Here is an 11,217-nt window from a genome sequence, read left to right as displayed (position 1 = left end):
TTCTTATGCGCGGTCGCGTCCATACCAAGCAGATCCGCCGTGTTGTTTCCGTGACGGCGAGCCAACAGCTCAATGGCGTGCCCGAAGATGAGGACGATACCAGTACAGATCAGTTCTATTCTGCGGCCGAGGATCGCGATAAGTCGGGAATGATAGAAGACATGGAATCGGCCACCGAGACGGAGCCAGATTTGTCGGACTTTGAGAACGAGGATGAGCTGTCGGACGATTCTATGGACGACATGATTTCCTTGCAAGCACCTACGTTACCAACAACCAATGCCAGCGGTGTATCGACATTGCAGCCTGGAACGCCAATGACTGTAGGAACGCTTCGCGGGAGAAAGACGAACGGAATCACAACCCCTGGCTCTGTTTTCTCTAATTACACTGCGACTACTGCTCGACCAGATAGGCCTCGAGGCCGCCTATTCAAGGCACAAGGCTTAATGGAGCAGATCCCCGCAGACATCTTACACCCAAAGCCATCGATAGAAGACGACGAGGAAGCGCGCATCTACGTTGATGTGACATCCCTAAGTCGCATTGGGTGCTTCTCTGGAGATTGGGTCAGGATCGAAGCCGCCGACGAACCTCCCGCAAACGGATTTGGTGCTTTTGGCCTGGGAAGCTTTGGACAAGCCGAGCCTGAGCCCGCGAAATGGAGACCTGTCCGAGTTTATGGACTCCCTGAGGGCTATTCGCAACGCCCTATGACCAGGATACCAAGTGCTAAGCACGGCGAGCGAAGGTTGTCTTTCTTCGAATCGCAAATCCAACGACCTGCTAGTCCTACTGCCTATGCATCTCCCATCCTCCTTGCCAACCTCGACGATGCGCCCTATCTCCGTCTTGCGCCTCTGAAGAAATCGTCATATCAAGGGAAGGGGACAATCCCTAGATTCACTAGCGCAGCCAGACCACCGTATGCTCGGGACATTACTATTCATCACATTCGAACTCCCATTTCTGCAGAGCGGGCTTTTCAAACCGCCGTTCTGGGTGGCCTAAAACGTTACTTTGCGCAGAAAATCCGCCTTGTTCGAAGCGGAGACCTAATTGCTGTCCCAGTAGATGCTGAGCTCGGCCGTACACTGCAGGAGATGCCCGGCGCTGGAGGGTCGGAAGTGGACGACGTGATGGCGCTTACTGTCGGTGGTCAGGAGACTGGAAAGCAGCCTTCCAAGTTTGATAGCGTTGCGTGGTTCAAAGTTGGGCACATCCAAATTCACAAGTCTGATGAAGACGAGGACGGAAGTGCCGAAGCTTTCTGGGGATCAGTTGCATGCATTGATAGCTCGTCTGTTGCTATGCATGGTTCGGGCTTTGAAACAAGCCGGATTCCTGGTATCAAGCAAAGCACATGGCAGTATTACCTTGGCCTTAAAAAGACACCCAAGAAGCCATCAGAAACAACTCCAGCCCCTATTCAAGAGCCCGAGTTGCCCTATGTGTCACCTCTCAGACGCCAGCTGAGGGAGCTGATCGCAGCTGCTACAAGCGCGAGGGCGATTCATCTGAAGATGCCCCCTGTTGCGGTGTTATTGACCTCCACGCATCGAAATATTGGAAAATCCATTCTGGCAACAGGTGCCTGCTCCGATATGGGTCTGCATACATATACTATAGACGCTTACGATATCCTCAGCGAAGGAAGTGGCAGTGGAAGTGATGTCAAGACAGAGGGTTTCCTCAGGACAAGGGCAGAGCGCGCTATGAGTTGCGGTTCTGACTGCTGTGCTCTGCTGGTTCAACACGTCGAGGCTCTCACTGCCGATAGAATTGAGTCGACTATCAAGGAAATCCTTGAAGACACTCGAGTTATGATTGCCACAACGAACGAGGTCGACAAGGTGCCTGATGGAGTCCGAGCACTGTTTACGCATGAGTTGGAAATGACAGCACCTGACGAAGCAGAGCGTGAATCCATTCTCAAATCCATTATTAGCGACAGGGGTGTCAGTCTTGAGCCGTCTATTGATCTCAACTCGATCGCCCTAAAGACTGCTGCGCTTGTAGCCGGCGACTTGGTTGATGTGGTTGAGCGTGCGTCTATCGCTCAGCAATCAAGGCTTGAACAACTATCGGCCAAGAATACGCACGAGAACACCATAATAACGGTACGAGATGTGCAGGTTGCTGGTGGCCCTCTGGCCCGCTGTCTGACCAAGAGTGATTTTGAGATTGCTGTTGAAGCTGCTCGCAAGAACTTCTCCGACTCCATTGGCGCACCCAAGATCCCCAACGTTACCTGGGACGACGTAGGTGGTCTCAACAACGTCAAGGAGGCTGTTACCGAGACAATTCAACTGCCTCTTGAACGACCTGAGCTCTTTGCAAAGGGCATGAAGAAGCGATCGGGTATTCTCTTTTATGGCCCTCCTGGAACTGGAAAGACATTGCTGGCCAAGGCGATTGCTACAGAATATAGTCTCAACTTCTTCAGTGTTAAGGGACCCGAGTTGCTCAACATGTACATCGGAGAGTCTGAAGCCAACGTTCGACGTGTGTTCCAGCGTGCTCGCGATGCTAGGCCCTGTGTCGTCTTCTTTGATGAGCTGGATTCCGTGGCTCCTAAGCGTGGCAACCAAGGAGATAGTGGTGGTGTCATGGATCGTATCGTTTCTCAGCTTCTGGCAGAACTAGATGGCATGTCTGGAGGGGACGACGGCGGCGGCGGCGTCTTTGTTGTTGGCGCAACCAACAGACCAGATCTTCTGGATCCTGCCCTTCTACGTCCTGGTCGCTTCGACAAGATGCTTTACTTGGGTGTTTCTGACACCAACGACAAGCAGCAAACCATTCTAGAAGCGCTTACCAGAAAGTGAGTTTGGAAAACATTCATGTTCTAGCCAAAACAAAAATAACTAACTTACTCGCAGATTCACCCTCCACCCGTCTGTTTCTCTCGCATCCGTGGCAGAGAAGCTCCCGTTCACCTATACTGGTGCCGATTTCTATGCTCTATGCAGTGATGCAATGCTCAAGGCGGTTACACGCCAGGCCACAGCAGTAGACAACAAGATCCGCGCCATCAACGCCGACCCAGAAACCCATCACCCTATCTCAACAGCCTATTACTTTGACCATTATGCCACACCAGAGGATATCGCCGTCATGGTCCAGGAACAAGACTTCCTTGCTGCTAATGAAGAGCTCATTCCCAGTGTCAGTGCTGGCGAATTGGCTCATTATGAGCATGTCAGGGCTACTTTTGAGGGAGTTCGAGGGACAGAGAAGGATAACAAGCCTGCCCCGGTTCAACGGGCTGTGTCAGGGGCATCGACATCGTCCAAGGGCAAGGGTAAAGCAGTCGCATCGGGACCCGGCAAGGGCAAAGGCAAGGGGATTGCCTTGACCAGTGACGACGAAATCGATGAGGAGGATGAGGTAGATGATATGAACGGACAGTCCAAGGGCAAGGGAAAGGCACCCATGGGATTCCAGGATGGAACAGCCAGCGATGATGAAGGGCTGTATTAATTGGAGATTGAATGAATATTGCGGTATTATATAGGCTTGTATATTGAGATCTAGAGCGGAGACTGGGTATTTGATCTTTATATAGGTATTAAGGCCAGGATGGTATCTTGGTTGAGTTTGAAGTAGACTCTGTACACTATTCTTTCCCATCTAGGACAAACGAAAACTTGTGATAACTAGCAATTCTAGGTCCCTACTATTTCTTAGATTCCTTCTTGGGCTCTTTTTTGGAATCCTTCTTCGAATCCTTTTTAGAGTCCTTCTTCACCTCTTTCTTGGTGTCTTTGGTATCTTTCTTGGCCTCCTTCTTTATGTCCTTGGAGCTCTTCTTGGACTCTTTCTTGGGATCCTTGCTGCTCTTCTTCGAAGCTGTCTTGGCGTCTTTCTTGGAGTCTTTCTTGCCATCCTTCTTGGAATCCTTCTTTGGGTCCTTCTTTGACTCCTTTCTGGCCTCTATCTCGACATCTGTCGTGGCTTCCGCCTTGTCTTTTTCTTTAACCTCCTCTTTGACCTCTTCTGCAGCCTTGTCCACTGATGCAGCTGCTTCAGGTTCGTTGACTTCTTCCTCTTCCTCATCTTCACTATCATCGTCGTCATCATCACTGTCCTCATCGCTATCCTCCTCCTCGTCATCTTCGTCAGAGTCGGATTCAGTGTCGTCGTCTGAATCTTCATCCTCCGACTTCTCCGTCTTTTTCTCTAACGCGGGCTCCTCCTTTACCGCCGTCTTGGCGTCAGTAGCCTTGGCCTCTTCTAGGCCCGCCTCAATACTGGATGACTTTGCGGATGGGTCTGAACTTGAGTGGCCTTCCTTCCAAGTACCGGTTGTTGGGCTCTGAATAGCATTTCGTGCCGCATCGGTCTCGGCCCATGATCCAGATGTCGGCGACTGAATTCCATCCATCTTGCTGTCTATCGAAATAGGAGTTTCCATAGACTTTTTAGGTTCCTCGGTGGACTTTGTACTTGTGGCATCCTTCTTTTTCTCTCCATCCTTGCCATGAACCTTCTCTCGTAGACTCTTCAGGCGAAGCTCCTTAGCCTTCGCCGCAGCTTCATCGGCGACAGATCGGACAGGCAAGGCCTTTGCTTCTGCCTTGGGTGCTGTAGACACCTTTGGTGTTGCGGATGTTGCTGTCTTGGTCGCGGGCAACGGAGGCGCGGTAGGGACGGGTTTCGGAGAGGCAGCAGCCGCAGCGGCGGCGGCGGCGCCAACGGCAGACATCATGGCAATTCCTGCAGGGGAGACCGGGCTCTTGTTGGGCATGGGGTAGACTGGTCGCATTAAGGAGTCATCGGGAAGCTTATCGTTTATCGACGGGATGGTGTATTCGTCAAAGTAAATCTTGACCTGCTCCTTAAGCTCGCTGCGTTCGTTCCATTCTTCGATCTCGACATAATCCTATAAGAAGCCACAAATATTAGTTATGCGATCCATGGTAACACCAAGGGGGAAATTGGTCGTACACCCACAACCCAGCCCTCCTGGATCAGGGCAGGGAGCTTCCTCGCGCGGCCGTTTGCATCTTTACCGGCTCTTCGACCCCATAGCAGACGGGCCTTTGTGTCGACGGCGATATCGACAGCTTTGAAGGGAATGCGGTTGGCGCGTAGGATGGTCTCGAGACGTGATGTGGCCGTGACAATATGGGCAGAGCCGGCAGTAAGGGAGGTGTAGATATAGAGGGCGGGATCGTTTAAGTAGTTTGTCATGTTGTATTAACAGTCAAATGCTAATTCTGTATGGTTTGGTGTGATTTGATGGCAGAGTGAGTTGCTCTTCAGGGGTACTGTTTGCATGAGTGGATATGGCTGGATGGATGGATGGATGGGATAGGAATGACGGTTGAGTTGGACTGGATTTGATAGCAAAGTGTCAGGGTAACGATACTCTGACAGATGGCTTGCATAAATGGAGCTACGTAAGCAGCTGCTGAATAAATGTACAGTGTCTCACTAATTGCTAGTGGAAATACATTTTGCATCAGAAATAGGAGAGGCCATGGAACTCCTTACTGGAACAATCTAGCGAATCTAGCGCTGTAACTTGGAGGCATGATGCGGGGGCGGGGCAATGGACTGCTGTCAGTTTGCTTTGCCTGCAGGAAAGGACCCTAATGTCGGTACCTGAGTATGACGATTAATGCATGGCAAAGATGTAGGTATTTAGAAGTCTGGTTTGGCCTTTTTGTTGAGGTATTCACCATCTTTGGGTGTCTCTTTTGCTCTTGTTCCTTGCACATTAGCTTGTGCCCCTATGGACCCCATTAGAAACTCCCCCTAAAAGGTCCACTGAATTCTTGAGTAGCATTACAGTGAATATGAAGCACGTTAGCTCATGACATCCATCTCATGATAGAGACAAAAGCAAAAATTATTTTTTTTTTTTACAAAAAAATAAATAAAAGCCAGAGTGGAAGTAATCCAAGACAATCCTAAATGCTTATGGCCTAGAAGTATATCCGACTCTGGCCTTGTTTCTTTTTGTGCCTGATAGCTCGCCTACTCGCCAGTGACATAAGAACGAGGCTGATGGAAGGAGCTTCTCCACCATGTCGTAAGCTCTCCCTTCCCTTTGTTTCGTCTCCTCTCCTTGAAGTCTTTCAGTGCCGCTTCCTTCTTTCATCTTTTACCCTTTCATTGCATTGCCGTCGTTTCCGATTGCAACCCATCTATCCTGCGCGTTTCATGATGCCCTTTGCAACGCGTACACGCCTTTGTTCGCCGCTATTGACGGCTGCACACAGACGTATACGGACGCCAACTCAATTCGGAATCGTTCAGCAGCAGCGAATGACAGTATGGACAACGAAGCGCAATGGTCTCCCGTGATATGGCTTGAAACGCCATCCCGATGACTAGAGACCAGCCCGATTCAACTTATAACCAACGGTTCCATCTTGGTATGATCTAAAGATAGCCGGCCAAGCGGTCGGCCTGCCCAGCAATTAGCCGGCAACCTACCTACTCCAAAGCAAGCCAAGCCAAGCCAAATCCTCCGCGTACCTACGGATACACAGCGACAATCTCGTGTCGGTGATAAACCCCGGTCGATATCTATTTATTGGCACTGCCAGATGATAGTTGCATCTTGGCGTGGTAACTTGCATCCATGTTTCTAACCTCTTCAGCCAGTCGCTGTTCTCTCATGTTATTGCTCTGGTTAATGCGGTGTATTGGTCCACATCTACGGGTAGGATGCTGTTTAATTAGCACAAAATGCCGTTGCATTTCCATTAGTTGCGTCGCTCACAATATCAAAGGATCCGCCCATGGCTGGCTATCTGCTTTGCGACCAGGTTCCTATCTTGGCTTTCGGAGCAATTACCAAGTTCCGATTACCCGTGGATTCTGGCTTCTCAGATTTTGAGTTGTGTACGCGCTCCCAATGAGGCATTTGCGACATTCTCTGCTTTGTTTTCGTGGGGTCCCGACCTGGTATGTTCAATGGTCGATTAATTAATCTATTCGCGGCAAGACACCTTGTCTGCCAATGGTGCTCATGCGCTGTAGCAAGCTGTTTCATAGCCTTGACCCAGGCGTTGCATTGTGGGACATTGATTGAGACGTCCAAGTCCTGGTCCCAGATATGACCTTTGAGATTGTTGCATCAAGCGATACGACCAACAGTTCATTAGCAAGAATCACTGACACAATGGCGAAAGAGCTTTCCATAAAAATCCTTTGTCTTTTGACCCATCTAACAAGGAGGTTTCCTGGCACACAAATCACAAAGACTCGCTAGCGACCAATTCACACCGACTTCTGTCACTGCCAGTCCATTTCACAACCAGCCAGACAAAAGAAAAAGGGGAGAAGATGCTAAAATAAATGGCCTTTGCGTTGGCAAGACTCCATCGTGGCTCCAGCAAAACACGTCCCTGCAATTTTGGCAGCACTTGATTGGCCAAGACATGCAACAGAAGGCATTTTGCTAATGACCGATGTTTCTTTGCAGGGAGCGGATTGGGGCCAGAAGAAAGCTAGCCGGGGATAAGCATCTAGCTCAGGAACAAACCAGTCAAAAGTGCAGCTGCTAAGGCTCTGACCGATCCTCAGCCGGGTTGTATTCTTTGTCTGTGTCCAATCATAGACTGGCTTTCTGGATGCAAGGTACCGTTGTGTGGTGGCACCTGCGAAAGCCCATTTGGATGCCGGGGCTAAATCATAAGCTCCAGGGACGGTAACAATGCTAATCGATTGGGGATAATGAGGTGACAACGCACCCAGGTTCTAACAACTAGACGAACAGGGGTCGGAAGATGGCTTTAATGAGCAGAAATTAGGTCCCGCTCATGTTGCGAAAACTACAAGTCTCGCTCGACACCCGCATCAGACGATTTGTTTTGCTTCCTTTCTGGTTCATCTCACTTCTTAACGCTTGACGACATCTTCAGCCTTGTGCTATCACTCTCCTTAACCGATTCTTGACAACGTTCTTTGTGCCTTGCACTCTTCAGTCTCTCATTTTTTGCTCAACGCAACAAGAATCACATCACGATCCTTTATAGTCACTACAATTCGTTTCAGACAAACACAATCACAATGCACTACACCAGCATCTTCGTTGCCGCCGCTGGCGCCTCGGTCGCCGCTGCTCAGGACTACGCTCCTCCTGCTCTGGACACCACAACTCTCACCTCGACCACTACCCGGGTTATCACTCTCACTCAGTGCAACCCCACAGTGACCGACTGCCCTCTGCGCACTCATACCTCCACTGAGGTTGTTGTTACAACCTCGACTGCTGAGCCCGAGGTCCCTGCCGAGCCTACCACCTCTGTCTACGTTGCTCCTACCACCAGCATCTACGAGCCCGTTGTCAACACAACTAGCCACCACGAGGTTCCTACCATCGTCAACACTCCCACCATTTCCACCACCAAGAAGGCGCCTCTTCCTAAGACCACCTATTACCCTGCTGGTAACACAACCGTCAATGCTGGTCCTACTGCTCCCGTCTCTCACGTCACCAAGCTTCCTGTCCCCAGCAGCAACGGCACCCCCGAGAAGCCTGGTTACGAGGCTCCTCCTACCACCCCCGAGGCTCCTTCAAGCGTCCCCACCGCTGGTGCCAACGGTCTCATCGCCTCTTCAGGCTTCCTTGGTGCCGCTCTGGTCGCCGCCATGGTTGCTCTCTTCTAGCTCAACCCTTCCATTTGGTTGACCTATCTGGTCTGTCTCTTGACAGATGTCGGACCTTCACTTCTTACTATGATACCTTTTTATTCTTCGGGGACGGACGTTTGGAGACTTATTTCAGTGCATGATTCTTGCTCTTGCAGCAAGGCAATCTTCTCTTCGAGACAGGCCACTGTGTGGCTATTTGGTTCCTGGCAGGTCATTGGATAGCATGAGATAGCAGCGCGGAGTTTCTGAATGCATCATGTGTTAGTGTACGTAGACACTCATATGCTGTTTGGTTCTGAACTGGGAGGCGACAGCCCTCGGAAAGTTGCGGAGTTTAGAATGTTCTGTTCTGATCAGTTCGATTCTATACATACTATGTACTTGATAGAGTCGGAATTGAAAACACCTTATGACGACACATGACAATGTGCACACGTATGCTTGGTAATCGTGTATGTGTATGTGCATGTATATACGTATGCGTGTATGTGGTTGTGTGGCTAGCAATTGACACATTGCGCCTGCCTTGGCAAGCTGATTGCGTTGCTCACCTGCGTAGGGGAAAGCAAGTAAGCGGGAGTGTACAGCATTAGCTGAGACAGTCATACCGTGAGATTGCCTTGTGCTAAAGTCATAGATTGCATCTTCAACTGGTTGATCGGTTCACCAACCCTGGCAATAAGACAAAGTCTGGGGATACACGATGAGGTGCAGCATGTATCACACTGTAGACTATACTGTAGATACGTACACCAATGCATGGCGCTGTGCTATCATGTATTATGTATGTTGCGCTGTGCAACGCATGACTCTTGTGCCTCGTGCAGTGCATTAGATGCGTGTAACCACACTTGAAGGATGGATGACATAGCATGATAGAGGACGGATACAGTCTCCCTATTATTTCCTCTTTTGACATTAGACGGGAACATTGTTTCCGATCTTGTTACAATTGCTTTTCAATGAACTCTTTGAGCAAAAGGTGCAGAAGCGTTACTCGCGTGGGAGAAAAGAAAACATAGGACGGCAACTACCGCGTGTATGCATGTACCCTTGCTAATGATGCTTACTTTTTTCCCCTTCGTTCTTAAAATTAGGGTAGCACCTGTTTCTCTCTAGGTTCGGAGACACATTTTCTTGCCAATGTTGATTATTAATGTAACTGTTACTACTGATAATGTTGTAGAGTTGTAGAGTGTAAATAGGGCCTGGCATCACATCCACACCCTCTTGTATACAGTCAACCAAGCTGTATATGCAACTCGCACCCATGCCACTGGTATTCAACCCTCCTCTACTAAAGAAGCTAAAATAAAGAACTGAAGGGGGCAACTCTGCCGCGTTTCTCTCTCCTTCTCCATGCCATGCACTGCTGAGCCGTCGGTGGATGGAAACTGCTTTAATAGGAAGTTCCGTAGACGTTTCTGGCGGGCTGCATATACGCTGCTGTCACTGTCTGACTTGGGATCATGTATGGCACAGTAGATCTGACGGGAGCCGCATCTGGTGACATGCAGGTTTTCGGGTGCATAATGGATTCTCTCTTCTCTATTTGGTGGAAACAGAAAGGCGGGATATGTAGGTAGTTGGTTGATTATTCATGGGTGGGCATGATACTGATGATGATTTATTATACCTGCCTTTGTCGGCTTTGAGAAGCAGATATAGGGAGAGACTGGGGTTCTGTACCCGCCAATTGTCTTATCAAATGAATGAATCACTGGTTGCCAGCAGCCCATGTCTTCATTGATGACGGTCCGTCGGGATAGAAGCTCCGGGCAAAGCCTCACTGATGCCAAGTTGGCTACTGTATGACTTTAGTTTAGTATTTGGTTGGTTAGCTGGTGAGTTAGTTAGTTTACAGTTAGGCAAGCTGGAGTGTAAGAAGAGGGCTATGCCTCATTCTCAATAGACAGATGGCGCGAGCCGCGAAATACAGATGTCAGATCATATTGAATTTCCCATCTACATGGCTTTTCACTCGCAAACCTGACCACTTCTGGCCACCTTGCCGGCCGCCACAACAATTCCAAAATTCTGGAGGATTTGAAGTTGCCATTAGTCTCTGCTAAAATAGTACTTTCTTGTGCCTCCGGCAACCAGGCTCCTCTATTCAGGTTCAACGGCTGTTGAAGTCGGGAAATGGAACGGAGATACTACAGAATCTGTACTACGGGCAAAGTGCTGGCCCATCCTTAATGTGCAGTCATGCGGTGCCCGAAACCGTACATCTGTATGCAAGCCTTTTTTTTGCTATTTATCCTGATTCTGTCATTCGTAGAGTATGCATGCATGATGGTCCTTCTAGACATGCATGTATATGCACACATATTACCTACTCATGGTTGGAGCAACTCTAGTTAATAGCGGCATGCCTTGTACTAAATTCCCTCTTTTTTTTCGTATTGTTCATTTATCGTTTTTGAGAGAAATATGTGCTTCACTGGTTGCCAATGGTCACTTCTCGGCGGCTATGCCAGGGATCACATTTCAGGCCAACAACCCAATATTGACATAGATACATCATAACTGACTAGTAGAGCGTATTTTGTCCAGTTAAAACATTTTCAATCATTCTGTGGACCTTGCTAGTTTAGGTAGTCT

At 49.3% G+C, this 11,217-nt stretch overlaps 4 protein-coding genes across 4 annotated transcripts in view; 3 read left to right on the top strand and 1 right to left on the bottom strand.

The window, feature by feature from the left end:
• The window catches only part of FGSG_05596 (peroxisomal biogenesis factor 6), a gene marked incomplete at both ends in the record, with an annotated part of 4,363 nt that extends 880 nt beyond the window's left edge, over positions 1-3,483 (top strand). The window contains 2 exons of the mRNA XM_011325853.1: positions 416-2,824; positions 2,883-3,483. Of these exons, the coding sequence (XP_011324155.1) occupies positions 416-2,824; positions 2,883-3,483 (3,010 nt within the window). The remainder of the gene's footprint in view (positions 1-415; positions 2,825-2,882) is intronic.
• A 196-nt stretch (positions 3,484-3,679) lies between these two features.
• Positions 3,680-5,196, bottom strand: FGSG_05595 (uncharacterized protein; the record flags this gene model as incomplete). Its single annotated transcript, XM_011325852.1, has 2 exons — positions 3,680-4,885; positions 4,957-5,196. The coding sequence occupies 2 exons, from the start codon at positions 5,194-5,196 to the stop codon at positions 3,680-3,682; spliced, it is 1,446 nt and encodes a 481-aa protein (XP_011324154.1).
• An 839-nt stretch (positions 5,197-6,035) lies between these two features.
• On the top strand, positions 6,036-6,875 carry FGSG_12765 (uncharacterized protein; the record flags this gene model as incomplete). Its single annotated transcript, XM_011325851.1, has 4 exons — positions 6,036-6,040; positions 6,404-6,532; positions 6,615-6,676; positions 6,697-6,875. 4 exons carry the CDS (start codon positions 6,036-6,038, stop codon positions 6,873-6,875), a joined length of 375 nt encoding a protein of 124 aa, XP_011324153.1.
• Positions 6,876-7,889: 1,014 nt separating this feature from the next.
• Positions 7,890-8,850, top strand: FGSG_05594 (uncharacterized protein). The gene has a single exon (XM_011325850.1). The coding sequence runs from the start codon at positions 8,029-8,031 to the stop codon at positions 8,626-8,628; it is 600 nt and encodes a 199-aa protein (XP_011324152.1). The 5' UTR covers positions 7,890-8,028; the 3' UTR covers positions 8,629-8,850.
• Positions 8,851-11,217: the final 2,367 nt, after the last annotated feature.

This window comes from Fusarium graminearum, chromosome 3 (genome assembly GCF_000240135.3).
Source record: "Fusarium graminearum PH-1 chromosome 3, whole genome shotgun sequence".
NCBI lineage: Eukaryota > Fungi > Ascomycota > Sordariomycetes > Hypocreales > Nectriaceae > Fusarium > Fusarium graminearum.
The sequence above is the reverse complement of the archived record's forward strand: the minus strand, read 5'-3'. Positions and strand labels throughout refer to the sequence as shown.